This window comes from Zonotrichia leucophrys, chromosome 4 (assembly GCF_028769735.1).
Source record: "Zonotrichia leucophrys gambelii isolate GWCS_2022_RI chromosome 4, RI_Zleu_2.0, whole genome shotgun sequence".
Classification (NCBI taxonomy): Eukaryota; Metazoa; Chordata; class Aves; order Passeriformes; family Passerellidae; genus Zonotrichia; species Zonotrichia leucophrys.
The window spans coordinates 12,558,471-12,579,505 of NC_088173.1; the positions used below are offsets into that span (position 1 = coordinate 12,558,471).

The following is a 21,035-nucleotide window of genomic DNA, read 5'->3' on the forward strand; positions in this document are numbered from 1 at the left end:
GTTAGTCTTGTTTTCTGAATGCCAAACAATGGCAAGAAAAAATGTGTGTGCCTGCAGTCTAGAATGAAGTGACATGCTGTTCTGTTCCTTCCTTCTAGGTTTTTGTAGGAGTAAATGTAAGACCTGTAAGTTTTATTTTATAGGATGGTGATCTACTGGGAGGTTAAAGAATTTAATTACTATTCTAAGCAAATGGAAGGAACATTCCTTAAATGCTTGTAATGGCTGCTTAGATATGTAATGGGATATTCTAAGAATGCCATTGTGTTTAGAGTCTGCTCTAAAAAACCCGAAAATACCCAACCAAAAAGAACCAACAGTGAAAAAAACTCAAACAAAACACAAAACCTCCTTCTTGCCTATTTGTGTGCAGAACTGAGAAGTTTTTAAAGATTTTTTTTCATGCTGAGATCATGGCTTTGATAATGTCATTTTTTAGGTTAGTAAAATGTTAAATCTTAGCATATTTTATACATAAGCAGGGTCTTGTATGCAGTGTAGTTCATCTGTATATTTCAAAATTTGAAGCAAACAAGTGTTTATGTTAAATGGCAGCTGGTTCTTCTCAGCAGGCATTATTTTTCTTCTGATACAGTCCCAGGGAATAACTTGTCTGTGTATCAATAGGAAATTAAGAGAGAGGTAACTGTTTGTCCAATTTAAAAAGTTTGGTTTTGAATCAGTCATTTAAACAATACTTGTATAAACAATTAAGATTCACAATTGTTTGTTACAACCCTTCTTTTTTTCTTGTCCAAAACATTCCAGTTGTTTTAGATTATAAAATGTAACTTTTATTCCACTAATGTTAACTTCTGAATATAAGTTCCTTTCAGCTACAGTTGATATTTAAGTTTGCTAAAGGAAAATTTTTGCATTAATTTTCAAGTCCTGGATGGCTTTGCTAACTATATTTTACGCAGTATTCCCACAAGTAAAGTTAGAAGTACTGCCAGCTCTTGATTACAGAAAACTTTCCAGACAGGCTAACAAGTGTTTATCAAGCAAAACTAAGAAATTTTCATAGTCTCTGTTCTGTCTGCTCATAGTCTCTGTTCCATCTATGTCTTTTTAAGTATAGAGCTAAATAAGCAGTCATCCCTTAAATTCTGTATTCCTCTTTTTAATTGCTTTTTCTTTCTCCACAGGGAATATTGGAAATTCCTTCCTTATTGATCCCATTTTGGGTATGATTAAAATTGCAAAGGAATTAGATCGTAGTAACCAGGAAGAATACAACCTGATGGTAAAAGCTACAGATAAAGGACATCCTCCAATGAGTGAAGTGACCTCTGTGCGCATATTTGTTACAGTTTCTGATAATGCCTCACCAAAATTCACAGCCAAAGAATATTCTACAGAAATCAGTGAAAGTGCCAACATTGGCAGTTTTGTTGGAATGGTTACAGCATACAGTCAGTCTTCTGTAGTTTATGAAATAAAAGACGGTAATTCAGATGATGCCTTTGCTATCAACCCCAACTCAGGTGTCATCATTACTCAGAAGATACTTGATTTTGAGACTTTGCCTTCTTATGCTCTTACTGTGCAAGGAACAAACATGGCTGGCTTGTCCAGTAATGCAACAGTTTTGGTACATCTTCGGGATGAGAATGACAATGCACCAATTTTCATGCAGGCTGAATATACAGGACTCATCAGTGAATCAGCTTCAATTAACAGTGTGGTTCTGACTGACAAGAATATCCCATTAGTAATTCGAGCTACAGATGCTGATAAAGAATCTAATGCTTTGCTTGTTTATCAAATTGTTGAACCATCTGTCCGCCAGTATTTTGCCATTGATTCTAGCACTGGTGCCATTCGGACAGTAATGAGTCTGGACTATGAGGAGACAAATATTTTCCACTTTTCAGTGCAAGTACATGATACAGGCATACCACGTCTATATGCGGAATACGCAGCTAATGTTACTATTTATGTGATTGACATCAATGATTGCCCTCCTGTGTTTTCAAGAGAGCTATATGAGACATCCCTTCTGGTTCCAACTTATAAAGGCGTGAAAGTCATCAGTGTAAATGCCACTGATGCAGATTCAGGCATTTTTTCCCAATTAATTTATTCCATTATTGAAGGCAACATTGGAGAAAAATTTTCAATAAACCCTAAGACTGGCGATATAACAGTACAAAACACAACTCAGTTAAGAAGCAGATATGAATTAACTGTGAGAGCATCTGATGGCAGATTTGCAAGCACTGCATCTGTAAAAATTAATGTGAAAGAAAGCAAAGCAAGCCAGCTGAAGTTCACACAGAGTTCTTACTCTGCAACAGTGCAGGAGAATTCCACAGAGGCAAAAACAATAGCTGTTGTTACTGCTATAGGGAATCAAATGAATAAGCCTTTGTTTTACCATATTCTAAATCCAGACAGCAGATTTAAAATAAGCCAAACTTCAGGAGTCCTTTCCACAACAGGAATACCATTTGATCGTGAACAGCAAGAATCTTTTGATGTGGTCGTGGAAGTGACAGAGGAAAATAAACCATCAGTTGTTGCACACATTGTAGTTAAAGTCACAGTAGAAGATGTAAATGATAACGTTCCATTTTTTGTCAATCTTCCGTATTATGCTGCTGTTAAAGTAGACTCGGAAGCAGGCCATGTTATTCAACGTGTGACAGCAGTAGATAAAGATACAGGCAAAAATGGAGAGGTGCGTTACTATCTCAAAGAACATCATGAACATTTCCAAATTGATCCTACTGGTGAAATCTCCCTGAAGAAGAAGTTTGAACCAGACACACTAAATAAGGAGTATCTGGTCACAGTAGTGGCAAAAGATGGAGGAGACCCTGCATTTTCAGCTGAAGTTACAGTCCCAATTACAGTTATGAGTAAAGCTATGCCGGTGTTTGAAAAGCCTTTCTACAGTGCAGAGATACCAGAAAACGTTCAGCTCCACAGTCCTGTGGTACACGTACAAGCAAACAGCCCTGAAGGACTCAAGGTGTTTTACAGCATCACAGGTGGAGATCCTTTCAATCAGTTCACTATCAACTTCAACACTGGAGTTATAAATGTTGTTGCCCCTCTTGACTTTGAGTCTCATCCAGCCTATAAACTGAGTGTTCGAGCAACTGACTCCCTAAATGGGGCACATGCTGATGTGTTTGTAGACATAATAGTGGAAGACATCAATGATAATCCTCCTGTGTTCACAGAGCAGTCTTACATTGCAACACTTTCTGAAGCATCTGTTGTTGGAACATCTGTTGCACAAGTGAGCGCTACAGATGCCGATTCTGGAACCAATAGGGGAATTTCCTATCACTTGGTTGAGGATAATAGTGAAAGTCATGACTACTTTCACATAGATAGCAGCACTGGACTCATTCTTACAGCAAAAACTTTAGACTACGAACAAATTAAGCAACACAAGTTACTAATAAGGGCCATAGATGGTGGCATGCTGCCCTTGAGTAGTGATACTATTGTAACTGTGGATGTAACTGATCTCAATGATAACCCCCCTCTTTTTAGCCAATTGCTTTATGAAGCCAAAATTAGTGAACTGGCTCCTCGAGGACATTTTGTGACATGTGTGCAAGCCTCAGATGCTGATAGTACAGATGTTGGCAAGCTGGAGTACTCCATTCTGACAGGCAATGATCAGAAGAATTTTGTGATTGATAGTAAAACTGGCATTATCACCATCTCAAACCTACGCAGACAGACACTGAAGTCACATTATAATCTTAATGTGTCGGTTTCTGATGGTGTCTTCAGAAGCTCAGCCCAAGTCCATATAAGTGTAATCAGTGCCAACATGCACAGTCCTGTTTTCGGCCAGAATGAGTATGAGGTTGAACTAGCTGAAAATGCTCCACTGCATACTTTGGTTACTGAGGTTAAAGCAACAGATGAAGACTCTGGTACACATGGCCACATCACTTACCACATTGTAAATGACTTTGCCAAAGACAGATTTTATACAAATGAGAGAGGGCAGATATTTACCTCTGAAAAGCTTGATCGTGAAACTCCAGCAGAAAAAGTAATTGCCATTAGTTTAATGGCCAAAGATTCAGGAGGGAAAGTTGCTTTCTGTACTGTTAATGTAATACTTACAGATGACAATGATAATGCTCCTCAATTCCGGGCAACAGAGTATGAAGTAAACATCGGGACTGATGTTCCACGGGGTACTTCGGTCATTAAAGTCTGGGCATCTGATGCTGATGAAGGTACAAATGCAGACATCACATATTCTATTGAAGCAGAGTCTGAAAACGTAGAAGAGAATTTAGAAATTGATTCATTGTCTGGTATAATCACTACAAAAGAAAGGTTAATTGGTTTGGAAAATGAGTTTCTTACTTTCCTTGTTAGAGCAATTGATGGTGGGTCCCCCCCGAAAGAGTCAGTTGTTCCTGTCTATGCTAGAATACTCCCACCAGAAGTGCCTACACCAAAATTTTCAGAACCATTTTATTCTTATACTGTCTCTGAGGACATTCCAATTGGAACTGTGATAGATGTTATCAAAGCAGAGCATAATCAGACTTTGGTATATAGTCTGATTAAAGGGAACACTCCTGAAAGCAACAGAGATGACTTTTTTGTGATTGACCGACAGACTGGAGAGTTGAAACTTGAGAAGAACCTTGATCATGAAACAACTAAGTGGTACCAGTTCTCAGTTCAAGCACAGTATGCAAATGAAGATTATAATGTTGTTTCCTCAGTAGAGGTTAGCATTCAAGTAAAAGACACAAATGATAACAAACCCATTTTGGAATCCAACCCATATGAAGCATTCGTTGTAGAAAACACACCAGCTGGAACACGAGTCATACAGGTTAAAGGAACTGACTTAGATTCAGGACTCAATGGGCAGGTTACTTACAGCTTGGATCCTTCTCAAGAGCTTGACATTATAGAATCTTTTACCATAAACATGGAAAATGGCTGGATTACCACTCTGAAAGAACTTGATCATGAGAAACGAGACAAATACAAGATCACAGTGGTTGCATCTGACCGGGGTGAAAAAATCCAGCTGTCTTCTATGGCTGTGGTTGAAGTTACTGTCACAGACGTGAATGACAATCCTCCTCGGTTCACTGCAGAGATTTATAAGGGAACAGTCAGTGAAGATGACCCTCCTGGTGGGGTAATTGCCATCCTGAGTACAACAGATGCTGATACAGAAGAAACCAATAGACAAGTCTTTTATTACATCACAGGTAAGTCTTTTTGGGTAATGTCAGAATAACTGTTTGAGTGGTGCTGGAACGATGAGAGATACTGCTTAATCGTTGAAGAGATTGGAAAGTGTTTGAAACCATAGAGCTGCAAAGAAAGAATGGATGTGTCTTAATATGAATATTAAAAACTTCAGTGGAAAAATGAATTTTAGTTGGCTGTGTTTCATGTGTGCCTTGCTTAAGATGCCTTTCTCTATATATTATTTATATATCAAATTTTATTTAAAAAACTATGTAGATTAGAGATGCAGTTAAATTCACATAATAATAGGCTATTAATTTCCAGTGGAATATTTTATTATTTATTTATTTATTATCTAGTGTATGTCATGATATGATGTTTTCTATAATGCCACATTAATTTCTAAATTAATTTTTATGGATTTTGTTGGCCACAGCTGAATTGGTTGTATGAGCATCTACTGACAATTTCTACCTGGGAAATGAAGCTGTTTCCTCATAAAGCCACAGAAAATGCCTGCTTTTTTCTTTCTTTTTTTTTTTTTGCTATACCTTAATTTTGATAGAGTAATAGTATTTCTTTTTATATTTCAGGAGGTGATCCTTTGGGACAGTTTGCTATTGAAAATTTACAAAATGAATGGAAGGTCTATGTCAAAAAGCCTCTGGACAGGGAAGAAAAGGATAATTATCTTCTAAATATTACAGCTACTGATGGGACCTTTGCAGCTAAAGCTGTGGTGGAGGTTAAAGTCCTTGATGCTAATGATAATAGCCCTGTTTGTGAAAAGGTAGGCAGAGTCTTGTATCTTCCATTACCAGCTGCTTTCATACATAAAATTTACATTTTCTCTGAAATTGCTTCTCAGGAGACTGACAAATAGCTGTTCCTTTTAAACCAAGTAACAAAATTTGGACTACTAAGATAGATTGCTGTTAAATAAAAGATACTTCACAGACAGATTCTTTAAAAATCCAAAGACAATTCATTGACACTCAGTGGGTATTTGAGAGATACAAGAAGAATTGTAGTACATTTCTCCTATGTTAATTTTTTTTCCAAAAAGAATTATTTTTAGCTGTAGCCATAATTGTTTATATGCTCTGTTTTATGAAAGAAGCAAAGTTTTAAAGAAAGCTGAATCCCATTTCTTAGTTGAAATATGTGAGTATTTCCTGTGATAAAAGAGTTGAAAATAGTGGAACATTACTCTGCAATTGCAGTCAACAACACCAAAAATCTGTAAGCCATAAATGTTTTCTTATTACAAAGCTGTCTACCGTACCAGATTTTTATAGTCTGCAAAAATGGACATGAAAAATAAGGAATGGAAAAACTCAGTAAGATAACCCCTGCAAAATATGTTGCTGCCTCTATTGTATTTTTCATAGTTGAACACAGATTTCATATTACTGGGTTGAAATCTTCACTTGTACTAGGAAGGACAAGTACACAGTGATATAGGATTCTCTTTCTTACTTGATGTTTATGTTGGTTACTTCTGTGTAAATGGTTGCAGTTATACACAGACTGGCAAGTTAGTATTTTTAGCTTTTTTTTTTTTTATTTTCCCCTTTGTTAATATTGTTGTTACAAGGCTTAGTGCTTCTAATGTAATGCACATTCCTGACATGGTTGGGCTAAGCACTAAGAGTGCTTAGTGCCAATAAATTCTGAATCCTTTTTCTTATTTTTAATTTAATCTAGAAGCTTTTGTCTCATTAAAAGGGCAGCTATCAATTTCTTGTAGATTGGGACAGACCTAGAAAAGATGATCCACCAAAAGGGAGAAAAATGAAATTAGCAAAAATTTGTAACTCATATTTTGGGAACACATTTCATTATTAGTTTATTTATTTCATTATTAGTTACAAGTGTTTCAAGATCTGAGCAATGCACTAATGTTCAAAAATCCCTATAGCTGCAGTATTAAATACCTTTCTGAATAATCGAATAGATGTGAAGTAATTAATTAGAAAATCATAAGTTCTTTTAATTTTAAGTTATTTCCTCCTCTGGTTCGCATGATATGTTACCAGACATTCAAACAGAATATTATTTCCTCTATCATTCCTTCTTCCCCTCCCCTTTCCAAGTTTTGCTTACTTCATATGTTTAGTTTTTCACTGTAACTTTGAAATCTTGCAGACTTTATATGCTGATTCAGTTCCTGAAGATGCCCTTCCTGGCAAGCTGATAATGCAGGTGTCTGCTACAGATGCAGATATTCGTTCCAATGCAGAAATTACTTACACACTGCATGGCACAGGAGCAGAAAAATTCAGACTTGCTCCAGACACAGGTAATAATACTTTATACATTATACAAGACTCCAGTCACCTCATTTTATAAAATGCTTTGCTATTGCATGAAGATATAAATGTCAGTTGTTATAACTTTCCACTAAGGGTTGGTTTACTGTACATTGGTTTATGTGAATTTCTACTACACAAGTACTAATAATATATTGAATAAACTCAGGCAAAAGGCAAGTGTTTTAATTTATGAGGAACTAAAGCATAAACAGAGTAATTGCCCTGAAGCCAGAAACTTCCATGCTGAAGTGACTGGAATAAAAGTAGGCCATAAATTTTGCTCTTTTTATACTCACTGTAGTAGCAGCAATAATGGTTTGTAGCTGTGAAATATCTTAATTCAGATTCTCTTTGCCATCTTTTGTTTTGGAAGATTAAATGGGATGAGGTTAGATGGAGCAACAAATTTCCTTTCCATAGCAAACACCAGAAGTGCCCCCAGCTTTATTGGAATGAGATTAACTGAAAAGTATAAATGAGATCAACTTTTAACTTGCTTCACTTTGGTCTTCATGGCATTTGTGTGTTTTGTATTACACTATTGCCAAAATCCTGTACTGTGCAGGCTGTAGTAGACAAGCAGTAGGAAGGTAAACAGTGTAGAAAAAATAGAATAAGATGAATACAAAAATGTAATGCAAGTAGAAGAGATTAGAAAACTTCAGTGACAAAATAAATGAGAAGGACCTTATTTCTTAGGTTTGACGTGTATTTTTGGCTTTGAATGTCACCTGTGTGATGTGCTACTGTGTTACATAAATTGAGAATTGATAGGGCTAGAATACTCATAAAAAGTGTTTCATAATGCTTTTTTGACCTGTTTATAAGGTGACAACGATTACACATAGTAGTGGCCTCTCATGTTTTCTGTCACTTTAGAAAGAAAGTATGTGTTAGAGGTCTACAGATTTGTCTGTAGTAGCAGTTAAGATCTCATTGTGAATAGCTGCATTTATGCATGAAATGTTAGAGGAGGAATTACCAATACCTATGGAAGGAATACAACTAAATAGCTGAGAAAAACCAGACATGGATTTAACCTTGCATTTTTTTAATCCCAGAGTTCTAAAATTCACTTTGCACAAACACACATGGATTTTTGCATGTATACACATTGTCTCTCTGCACTATCAGAGAGTTTAGCTAATTTCTATTTCAAGAGCAGTAGGAAAAAATAAAGTGTTTTAGTTCTTAATCTTTTCAAACTCACAAGGCAGGTCACTTATATGTTTTGCCCAAAGTGGAGTTCATTAATACAGTACAGCTGTTGATTTAGCCAGTGATGAAATTACTGTAAACAAGAAAATTGTTGTTTAGCTATTCTGATTTTAAGGGAAAACATGTTTAGGGGTACTTAAGCCTTGCAATTTGCATCAACTTAATGTGTTATGCTGTTTGTAGGTGAACTGAAAACATTAATGGCACTTGATCGTGAGCAGCAAGCAGTTTATCATCTTCTAGTGAAAGCCACAGATGGAGGAGGAAGATTCTGCCAAGCTAACATTATCCTAACTCTGGAAGATGTGAATGATAATGCCCCAGAATTTACAACTGACAGTTACTCCATTACAGTATTTGAGAACACAGAGCCTGGAACCCTTTTGACAAGAGTGCAGGCAACAGATGCAGATGCAGGTATGCATTCTTTGACTGATACTTTTGTCATGTTCTCAGAGTTACAGTATTATTTCTTTAGTTTTATCCTGAGAGGTGTCAAGTGTTTCAGTAGAGCTGACAGATGTTCAATACCATTCAGGATTAGACTCCTGAAAGATATATTTTGGTCTACTAAATCATTTAACACCTGACTTTCATGTGTGAATAGCTTGGGAGACATCCCTATGGTGTCTTTGTAAAAAAGAGGAGAGGGGAGAGAGACAAAATGTAGAGAATTTTAACTGTCATAAGGTGTTAATGCTATGATCGATTAGGTTCATCCTTTTACTCCTGATGAAGTAATAGGACTATCAAGCCACGTCTGTTTGTGTAAATGGGCATTCATGGATTTTTGTGCTTCTCAGGCCAGCCACTGATGACTATACCATCAAGAGAACACTGGTCAACTGTGGCTTTATGTATATGGTGTTGATTTTTACTGTCTCTTTGCCGTCATTGTTCAGTTCCAAATATTAAGTGAACATGAACTAAAAATGATGTCAGAAGGAGTTTGCTCATAGGCTTTGTTGTAAGGAACAAAACAGCATTTAAGGATGTGATTTCCACATTTTATCAGTTTCTTAATCAAATAGTATTAATGAATAGTTGTCTCAGTTTTCTAAAACAGCTTACCTGCTCTGTGCTATGATAAAGTTCGGTTGCTCATTTGAAAGGTAACAGATAGTTGTTTTCATACTTCACCAGTGTTTGAGGCAGGGGGACCAAAATACTTGCCCCTAAAATCTATAAGGTTTTTGTTTGTTTTATAAAGAAATGGTGCTAGAAATTATGCTCTTGTTAGTTTTGGGGCACGATTCCTAAATAAAGAGTTTGGAGTCTAGTTAATTGATGTAACCTAACTCTCCCATATCCTCCTCTGTTATTATAAGCTTGGTAAGCAGATTCTTTTGTTCTAAAGTTATAATTACATTTATACTAACAATTGTTTCGTATTAACTAGTGTTACAACTGAAGCAGAACCATGGTTCATGTTTTCTGTATGACAGAAAATCGTTTCAGTGAAGTGTTAGCTTAATGATTTTTTGGAAGTAATTCTACCCCTCACAAAAGACTTTACCTCTTTCTGAAATGCACTTTTAACATGAATGATAATATTTAGCATGCATGTCTTATTTTCATAGCTATCAGATGGATTATTCTGTTGTTGTGTATTTTAATGGCTGCTTCATACTTGAAATTTTCTTTCAAAATGCAGGGTTGAACCGTAAAATCCATTATGCGCTGGTGAACTCTGCAGAGGGGCAGTTCTCTATTGATGAATTCTCTGGAATCATTCGTTTGGAGAAGCCTTTGGATCGGGAATTACAAGCCGTGTACACATTAACTTTGAAGGCCACAGATGAAGGCTTACCTAGAAGGCTGTCTTCAACAAGTAGTCTTATAGTTTCTGTTTTGGATATTAATGACAATCCACCTGTATTTGAGCATAGGGAGTATAGTGCAAGTGTGTCAGAGGACACTCTGGTTGGAACTGAAGTTCTCCAGATCTATGCTGCAAGCAGAGACATTGAAGCCAACGCTGAAATCACATACTCAATAGTCAGTGGGAACGAACATGGAAAATTCAGCATCGATTCAACAACAGGTAACAGGCTGCAACTGTGAATATTACTTGTGGCCAAGCAAGCACCATGCCATACTGACTTCCTCCATAGTTGAGCCAGGTTATGTGCAGTCTGTGTGCTTCATCCCAGCTGAGAAGTTGCTGCTGCTGTCTTTCACCCATTTTACCAGCAAGCTTACTAGAGGAATGCAGTAAAATGTAGAATAGGAACTTTATTTGTTGCTTCTATTTATTGAATTATTACTTGGATTAGGTTCATTTATAAGGGTTTCCTAACTGGAAATTCCCTACTCTGGGGGCAGGCAGGTGGAAAGACATAGATCTGTAATGAGAAACGTAATAGTCTTTCCACAAAAGGTATGTAATCAGAAGGAATGGCCAGGCTTGGCAAAAGAAGGATTAGAAATAAAATTGGTTGGGAAGACTAGTCATTGGTCCACAAAGGCAGTAATCCCAGAGAAGTTTGATATGGCATTAAAGAGAGCTTGGAATTGGAATATTATGTTCAACCATATGTCCAGCATGACAGTGGAGATTTTAGGCTTGTATGATAGTCAGATTTAGTCTCAGGGACTATTTAGGTTATGTTGAGAATTTTTTCCTATTATTGACAATTCTTTGTTAAAAATCAATAAACACCTCAATTTTAGTTTTGTTTACTTATATAGTTCTTTTTCTAGAGCTAATTTCTTGCAAAGTTGCTTGGGTTTGGGTTTTTTATCTTTGGTTTTGTTTTTAATAAGATTTCTACCTGAAAGGTAATTTTAATTGACTTTTAGTCGTTAGTTAAATAGTTTAGTAGTTAATTGTACTAGTGTAGTGGAAATTACAATTCTGCTTTTTCCAGTGGACATGCTGGTACTAAGATATGGAAGATAAACTTCGTATATTTGAAAGGAATAAAAAGGTTCCAGAAAAACTTATCCAGCAAACCAATTTGTATGCTAGGGACTGCACTATCTTAACTAGTCAGTTAAAAACTCACATTACAAAAGGTAAGCCTGGTTGTTTTACACTGTGAATCTTTTGTGGTAATGGCAGGAACTTTACTTACATGTGTAAAGCATTATCATTTCACGGGTAGCTCTAGCTTTATAGTGACAAATCAAGCCCTGAAGAAGCTGAGTTTTTTTCAGGTCAAAATAAAAATTTACAACACATAATAGTACAGAAGTAGCAGAGTTTGAGGCTTTTTTTCTTCTTCTTCCCTAGGAGCCATTTTTATCATTGAGAGTTTGGATTATGAAAGTTCTCATGAGTACTACCTGACAGTGGAAGCCACAGATGGAGGCACACCTTCATTAAGTGATGTTGTAACAGTGAATATTAATGTCACGGATATCAATGACAATTCTCCAGTGTTTAGCCAAGACACTTACACTGCAGTAATCAGTGAAGATGCTATGCTTGAACAATCAGTTATTACAGTACGTATTGGTTTCTCACTTTGAAATACTCTGCCATGATGGACATGCTTTCATTCTTGAAGGAATAAGTATTGATTTGAAGGTTAACATCAATGAATAGATGTTTGCCACTGAATGAATGGAAAATTTACTTTGAAAAAGTTTCAGAAGTAGGGACTTGAGATGCTGTGGGAAAGTAGATAATATTTTGTGATATATTTATGTTCTCCTCATGAGACCATGACTTAACTTTCAGAAGAAATTCAGGAAATTAAATGATGTTGGTATAATGTATTGAGATGGCATTTCTCTTGTGAACTATGAAATTTGTTAGACCAAAAGAGCTCATCTTCAGAGTGAGTTTATCTGAGAGATGCTAGAGTCTCTTTCAACCTGTTTTAACTGAGACTGTAATGTCCCTTAGGTTATGGCAGATGATGCTGATGGACCTTCCAACAACCACATTCACTACACAATCATAGATGGGAATCAAGGAAATCCTTTTACAATTGACCCTACCAGAGGTGAAATAAAAGTGACTAAGCTTCTAGACAGAGAAAAGGTGAGTTTTTTGTGGTTTTAAGGCAGCTGGGATTAATTTACCTATACATAATTGATGACCACCATTTTCTTACTCTATTTCTAAATTACTGTTTCATGTTCCAAAATTAATATTTCTATAGTAAAGTGCAAGCATCTGTTTACATCAGTACTTCTGGGAGGAAAAGAAAGGATTAAATATATGAAGGAAAGCTTTACTGGGGGTTGTGCTAAAATAATTCTTCCATAAAACAAAATGTGAGTTTGTTACTTTATTCCTCTTCAGTAAATGTTTTTAAATTTTTTTTATTCATTTTTTTAGATTTCAGGATATACCTTGACAGTTCAAGCTTCAGATAATGGAAGTCCACCTAAACTTAACACAACTACAGTAAACATTGATGTTTCTGATGTAAATGATAATCCTCCAGTGTTCTCAAAAGGAAACTATAGTGTTATCATCCAGGTAAATGCAACTAGTGAAGTAATTAAATCAGTGTTACTGGACTGCAGATTTGTGACTTGAATTTTTCTGTATTTTTAATTATTTAAGGTCTCCAGTGAGACTGCTTATCAAATAAGTGTTGAGAGTTTTAAAATTCCTGTTTGCATGTTATGTAGAAACTTACATTGCAAGTTGTGAGAATCACAGAATGGGTGAGGTTGGAAGGGACCACAGTGAGTCATGTGGTCCAACCTCCCTGCTAAAGCAGGCTCATCCTAGAGCACGTGATTGAGTCCAGTCCTGGACACAGGATTGAGTCCAGAATGTTCTTGAATATTTACAGTGAGGGAAACTGCATAACCTCTCTAGGTTCTTTTTCTGATTCCTTGTGTGTGTACGTGTCTGTGTATTATAAATTCCTTTTATGCACAGAACAATCTTAGAATCATGCAGGGATGTTAAAATACATTATAGTTTTCCTATTTCATTTTAGTCTTAAGAGTTACTGCTTAGAGAAAGATCCTTTAGGTCCTTGTTACTATGAAGGTAGTGCTCTGCACCATGGCATCAGGTTAAGACCTAATTCCCACTGGCCTCCTCTGGGATCAGCAGCAGTTAGAGCAAGAGTGGAATTTCATATGGCTGCATACCAGTCCTTTGACTAATTTTACACTGTCGGATGGTAGCCGTAGGCCACATTGCCAAGGGTCTGGCATGTACTTGCCTGATCCAGAAAACTGCTAAAGCAAAGACAGCAGGATCAGCATCTATACTTCTTGTCTTCCTGAATCCAAGAAGAAATAAATGGAAGTCAACAAAGGAATTGCACTAAGACCTTTGTAGACTAGTAATGTAAATGAGCTCAGTCCCTTGTGTCCCTCTGCTGTTTCCTGGCCTGGTGCAGTAGATCTGTGAGGATCACACAATGTTGCCTGATGCACTGTGCCATCCTAACATACCACTTGTGTTTGAGACAAGTGTGCATCATTTGTAAAGGCAGCTTTCCAAAACAGGACAAAGTGAATATGTACAATATGCACCCAGTATGCAAATAAGATGTCCTGGATCTTGTTCTTAAAAAACCCAGCCAACCAAAAAAAAAAAAAAATAAAAGCCCCAAAAAAACAAAGCAAAACAAACAAAACAACCCACAAAAAAAAAAAAAACACCAAATAAAAAACCAAACCCGAACCAACAGATTCCAGATTCATGTTTGTGTGCTGCCAAATGAATCTTCTTTTCCCCTATTATAGTCTTTCTTGAAATAAATGTTATTTAATATGTCACTTAAACTTCAGACTGTGTAGCCAATGTTTGTACTATGTCCCTTACTCAATTAAAGAGGAAGATCTCTTGTTTTATAGTTCATTCGTATGGGCCTGCCCTAGTTGAAGGTAGCAGAGAAAAAGCTGGAGGAGTTGCCCAAGAATGCTGATGTACATTTCCTCTTGTATTTGAGATGGATATATTTGGACACAGTAGAAAATGTGCTTAGCTTTTAGGAAAGTCAAATTACTTTGGATGTCCAGCTGTAAATATTTGTATTTTAAAGCAATGGTCTTTGTTTTGCTGAAAGGGAAAAAGCTTCAGCTTTTTGCAGTATCTGATAGCTAAATTGACTTACTCTCTCAGAAACAGAGTATTGTTATCAGGAGTTTTTAGGTTTGTGAAAGGGATAGCATTTTGTTATTGTTGTACTTCAAAATAAGTTTTCTACTTTTCTTGCTTTTCTAATAAGTATGTATATAGAGAAATCTGGCTGATACAGTAGAGCACAAGTATTCTGGGAGAGGAATTACAAGTGTCAGATAAGGTTATATGTGTGTGTGTAACGTATGTGATAAACCAACATATGTGAAGTGTCTTTGAAACCTCAGACATCCGCGTGATGCAAACTTGAAGGGATTTTATGATGCAAATTTTAAAACCTGGGTTTCATATTTTAACTGGATAGTGCCTTTAGCAGCCACAGCTGTAGGCAGAACTCTTAATTAGTGGCACAAGGGGTCAGATGGAGGCATGTATTTTTCTAGTCCTCCCTACAAAGGCATTAGATTGTTCTTAACAGGTGTTTCCTCTAAATTTCAAATCTTTGATGACTTGGTAATTAGGCTACAGTAATACTAATTCAGACCAGAAGTGGAAAATGTAAAGTGTCAAGGCTGAGCTACCTTTAAAAATACAATACTAAGTTAAAAAAAGAATGCCTTTCTCCTCTTACTGTTTTTGAGTCTTAATCTCAGAGGGTAGTAGTTTCCCTGAAGCAGTATTGTCTTTCTGATTTCTCTTGTACCGATTAACTGGTTTGACAGTAATTTTTTGGGGTTTCTGTTGCAAGGAAGAAATCAGCATCAGACCATAGCCTCAATTATAACAAAACCAATGTGTGTTATATATCTATAGGAGAATAAACCTATTGGATTCAGTGTGCTGCAGCTAGTGGTGACAGACAGGGATTCTTCTCACAACGGCCCTCCTTTTCTCTTCACCATCCTGTCTGGAAATGAAGAGAGAACTTTTCAGATTACCCAGCAGGGAGTTCTGACCACAAGCGCTGCGCTGAATCGCAAAGTGAGAGATCACTATTTGCTTCATGTCAAGGTAAGATGCTTCTGTCATGTTCCTCTTACTGTTTTCCATTGTAAGTATTTGATTAACTTTTCCCACTTGTGTTCACTCCACCACTTGTCATTCTGTTAGGAGATCCTGACATGCCAAGTAGTCATTTGAGGCATGTCCCATTTTGTCCATTTCTTCATAGACAAAATCTGTTGGTTTAAATACTAATCTACACAGATGTAATGGGAAGATCAGTTAAACTCACATTTAGAAGTAAGGTGAAGTGAAATGTTAACTGGGTGAGTGGTCTTAATAAGCCCTTTGCCTCCTGGTTGGAATGTTGAAAAACCAGCAGGGGACAGGTCCCTTGAGCCATTTTCTATTGCCTGCAGAATTCCTCTTGCTGCTATCGTTTCGACCCTTGAAGCTGTGTGCTGGACTAAACTCACATGATGAAAGCAGGGATGTTGCACAACTCAGCAGTAATGGAAAATTTTCCTGTAGTGCCACATTCTTTTTTCAATGGCAATTGAAAACATCTTTTTTTGAGTTTGGACCTTTTTTCATACTATTTTCGGTAGATGTTTTTTCATAGAATTGAGACTTGCAGTGCAGTTGTTTGTGATCTCAGGATCCTGCAGTGGAAGCCACAGTATAAAACTCAAAAAATAACCCTGATGTGCTGTAATATTTGCTACATGTGCCATTGTTGTGCAAAAAGACCAGACCATGTCCAAGGTTACATTAAACTAGCTAAGTTCTCTCAAATACTTTTTGTAACCTAGCGTGAGAAAAGTTCAAACCAATTGTTTTAATCTTATCTAGTCCTTTTAAATTCAGTTATAAATTAAGCAGCTAGGAAGAGAGGACTAAAGATTAATAGGCTAAAGGTAGATGCTCTTAATTCTTAAACTTCATTTCCAGATTCAGGTTTTAAGAAAAATTCTTACCTTCATTTTCACATAAGGATTTTATTTTAATTTCCACATTATTCTTATGCATACTATTGCAGATAATTTATGAATAAGCATTCAGTTGCAGTATTTTCAAGTAATACTGTTTATAAGAGTGCATGCTGAATTCTGTCCACATTGGGATAGTTGTAACATATTTACACAAAGTCTATTTTCTTTGGGGAAAGAAGAAAAAATTCACAGAGATATTGTAATTTGCTGTTTGAGTCGCTGAAATGTTAGTATCCAGGAGCCATCAATATAAGGACAGATATAGTTTCGTAGTTTAGTTTAGGGTTTAAGAATAGGGTTGAAAATGGGGGAAGGTATATTATTCCTCTGTCAGCCATTTTTTCCTCAATAGTGATATGCCAATTCCCCCAAAGTCACCTTTTTGTTTGTGGGTATTTTTCCTGTATGTGGTATCAGTGTAGTGCAAGAGTCATGTGTTTTCCTTTAGATCTTCTCTAACGGTAACTAATTTCTATTTATTTTGCTTTTTAAATGTATTCTTATAAATGCATGTACATTTGTTCTGTATTAAATTTGTTCTGTATAGACTGTAACACTGACTTTGTTGCATTTCATGATTTAACTGCAGCTTTGGCCCTTCCTGATGTGCCTAGCTTTTTTTAAGTGTGAGATGCCTGTCTAACATCTTCCTCTGGGTGTAATCTTGCAATTCTTTTTTTTCTAAGACACTTTCTGGTGTCTAGTCTGCTTGTAAACAGCCTGTCAGTACTTCAGCTATCTTGTCTTCAGCACAGTAGCTGAAAAGTGCTTTTTTATTAGGAAATGAATATGGGCTCTTTCAATGGCATCCAGTAGCTAAACAAGTGTCTTAAAACAAATGTACTCATTTAGAGCAAAGACTTCTCAGAGACTGTAAATCATTAAAGCAGACTTTACTAATGTGCCTCTTTTTGTCAGTATTTTGGACCTGTCTAATCAGTTGATTTCCAAGCTTCTTGACTGGATTCTTGAATATCACTGTCTTTTAATTGCCATTTGTCATTTTACACTTTGCTAGCTTTTTTTAATAGACATACTGCTATTATTTGCTATTATCTTACAACATATGGGTATGAAGGTATCCAAGACTAAAACTAGCATTTCCCTATCACAAGACTCTAGTTCCAGTGATACACACAAAATTATAGACAAGGCTGTTGAGGAAAACTATTCTTCCTCTCTTCCTTTAAAATAATACTCTTTAAAGTCTGTAGGAAGGCATTTTCTCAAGCTTGCATTATGTTTTATTTCTGCATTTTGATCTTGCAAATCACAAGTTAATGGCTGTGTATAAACTCTTGATACCCATTATCAGTTTTTAGCTGACCTTTACTGGTGTGCTTTTCAGTATTGACAGCTTTCACCTTAGTTGCTTTTTGAATGGATTGCAGAACTAGTGATGTTTTTAATTTACAGGCATACTTTCATTTGAAAAAACTCATAACTAAAAAAAACCCCACTAAAACTACACAAACTTTCCCCATATGCACTCTACTCACTCACTACCTCTAAAAGACTTTACTTTTGTCATTTTAATAGAAATAAGGATTTTTTTCCCCCCAGTGGTCACCTTATATGGACATGCCAGTTGTATTTGCTTGTGCTCTCTCCAAAGGAAATAGATTATCCATTAACAAATGTCTCACAGCATTAGTGTGCGAAATCTTCAGCTATGAGTCATGCAGTCCTTTGTGCCACACTCTGAAGTCTTCAGTTTAAAACCACAGCACATTTTTAAATATCTGCACTCTTGAAAAACCATTTCTCCTGGGGCTCTTCTTTTCTACTTGCTGTCCATTTGTTATAATTTTGCTTGTCTGGTTTTTTTTTGAGCCTTTTCTGGTTTCCCTTGGCATTTCTTCTGTAGCTAAACTGCCTGCCTTGTCTTGTTTCCAGGCAGAGATCTAGGCAAAACAAAACTTTGCCAACTTGAGCTAAAGCTCTCGTTATTTATTTGGGTAACTGGAGGACAAGTTTCTAGCCATGCCTGTCTTTTGGAGTTAACAGAAACAGATGAAGACGTAGTTCTAGGAGACACACATTACCTTTTAAAAATGCCACGTTTATGTGCCCATCCACAGATAATCTTGTGCCTGGAGTTACTCCTCTTGCTTGAATTTGTATTAAAAAAAACCAAAGCAGCCTCTCCACATAGATCTTCAAAGTGTACTCTGTAAAATTATTGCAAAATCTTTTAAACAATGCAGAATATCTTCTACTTTCTGAGCCCAGTATATCCTCTCTGTACCTTCACATCTCTGATTCTTCTTTAACTAATTTCTTCAGTGTCACTTTCAGTAACTGAGAGTGCGTTCTGGAAAAAGTAGTGGGAAATAAGAGGTGAGAAATAGAAAGAAAAACGTGAACCCAAGGGAATGCTCTTAGCTCACTTTTCCACTCTTCTTTTTTTACTGTCCTTGTACACCAGCAGTGTATGTCTTTGTCCAAAAGGGGTGGAGAATAGGGTGTTCAAAAGGATTTAAAATTGAATTAGGCTGATACAGTTAAAGACAGTTGATTAACTGTCTGAAGCAAATAGCACTACAGATACCCACCTCTTGTTTTCCTGTGACCAAAAATCATGAAAGGCAACATAATTAATTTTCTGCATGCATTTTTTTCCTTTTGAAGTTCTGTTTGGCACGGTACATTTACTTTGTCTTCCAGATTACCTCCTAATTGTAGTGAAGCATGTTGTACATTTCTAGTGCATGACTCATTTCAAGTTTGTAAAGTGTTTCTGTGCTTGATATTAAAAAGCTTCAAGCACCATCTGCTGTCTGAAATCAGCTACTGTGCATTTCCTCTGTATTTGCTACCAGTGTTAATAGCTTCCTGGCATTTCCAGGTAATAAGAGCACTGTAGGCTTTTAATCTTGGGAGAAATGAAAACATGTTTGTGTGTGCCTGCTTATATAAGCTTTTTAAACTTTTATGTTAGGAATTGTGTTACAGAATTTATGTAAAGCATTTTCCTATAGGACTTCTTGATGGGGTTTTTATGGGTACAAAAATACAGCTCAACTATATATAGGATAAATATCTGCAGTAGAATTTGAGATAAAGCAAAAATGTAAATCTGTCCTCGTCTTTCCTTTAGGTGTCAGATAATGGAAAACCACCGTTGTCATCTTTGACTTACATTGATATTAGAGTTATTGAGGAAAGCATTTATTCTCCAGCAATACTGCCTCTGGAAATCTTTATCACAGCCTTTGGGGAAGAATATCCAGGTGGTGTCATTGGAAAAATTCACGCAACCGATCAAGATGTTTATGATACCTTGACATACAGTCTGGACCCCAAAATGGAATCCTTGTTCTCTGTTTCCAGTACTGGTGGCAAACTAATAGCACACAAAAGGTTAGATGTAGGACAGTACCTCCTAAATGTCACTGTTACAGATGGAAAATTTACAGCTGCAGCTGATATTACTGTACACATCAGGCAAATCACACAAGAGGTATTAAATAATAGTATCACAATACGCTTTGCAAACCTGTCCCCTGAAGAATTCATCGGTGATTACTGGCGCAATTTCCAGAGAGCATTGAGAAACATCTTGGGCGTGAGGAGAAATGACATCCAGATTGTTAGTTTGCAGCCTTCTGAGCCTCCTTCTAATCTGGATGTCCTCCTGAATATTGAAAAGTCTGGTAGCTCTCACCACCCAATGAGAATTTTGCTCCACAAGATAAACTCTTCTGTGCCTGACCTAGAGGAGATTTTAGGTGTCCGGATAATTGATGTGTTTCATAAGCTCTGTGCCGGCCTAGATTGTCCTTTGAAATTTTGTGAAGAAAAAGTAACAGTGGATGAGAACACCATGTCAACGCACAGCACAGCCAGGCTGAGCTTCGTCACTCCCCGTCATCACAGAACAGCAGTTTGCCTTTGTAAAGGTAAGAAACACTGTAAGGGAAATGGTATCCTTGAAAAGATTGTTCTGGTTTTAAAAAGCAGTAGTCCTCAGATGGAAATTTATATTACAGAACAAGATCAGGAATATTCAGTAACTCTCTCTATACTATTTGCCTAATTTTATTTGTAGTATGGAGTAATTCTTTCTTATCTCATTACCTCACTTCAAGAATTTACATAGTACAAGTTTATAGGAGTGTGTATTTATTTTCTTTATAGCTATACATTCATTTTCCATTTTATGAAAAAAGTAAATTTTTTGTTGTTGTTGCCTATCCTATTTTGATGGCCATTTTCTGTCTTGTGTGCACAAAAGTAAGTTCCTGCAAAGTACCTGAATACTTCCCTGTTTCTTCTTAGAGGAGTAGCCCACACAATTTCCAAATTTGTTTGGGAATGAGAGGGTAATGTGGGAAATAAATATTCATTAAAATATATGTAAGT

The 21,035-nt window shown here is 36.4% G+C and overlaps 1 protein-coding gene across 5 annotated transcripts in view; it reads left to right on the top strand.

Annotated features, from left to right (window-relative positions):
• The window catches only part of FAT1 (FAT atypical cadherin 1), a 103,145-nt gene that overhangs the window by 70,446 nt on the left and 11,664 nt on the right, over positions 1 to 21,035 (top strand). For all 5 annotated transcript variants that reach the window (XR_010439837.1, XM_064710488.1, XM_064710491.1 and 2 more), the window contains 10 exons: positions 1,149 to 5,216; positions 5,793 to 5,989; positions 7,348 to 7,501; positions 8,916 to 9,149; positions 10,387 to 10,776; positions 11,968 to 12,182; positions 12,586 to 12,723; positions 13,024 to 13,167; positions 15,550 to 15,747; positions 19,771 to 20,572. Coding sequence is in view for 4 of the 5 variants with exons in the window: in XM_064710488.1 (XP_064566558.1) it covers positions 1,149 to 5,216; positions 5,793 to 5,989; positions 7,348 to 7,501; positions 8,916 to 9,149; positions 10,387 to 10,776; positions 11,968 to 12,182; positions 12,586 to 12,723; positions 13,024 to 13,167; positions 15,550 to 15,747; positions 19,771 to 20,572 (6,540 nt within the window). In the remaining variant the exon portion in view is untranslated. The remainder of the gene's footprint in view (positions 1 to 1,148; positions 5,217 to 5,792; positions 5,990 to 7,347; positions 7,502 to 8,915; positions 9,150 to 10,386; positions 10,777 to 11,967; positions 12,183 to 12,585; positions 12,724 to 13,023; positions 13,168 to 15,549; positions 15,748 to 19,770; positions 20,573 to 21,035) is intronic.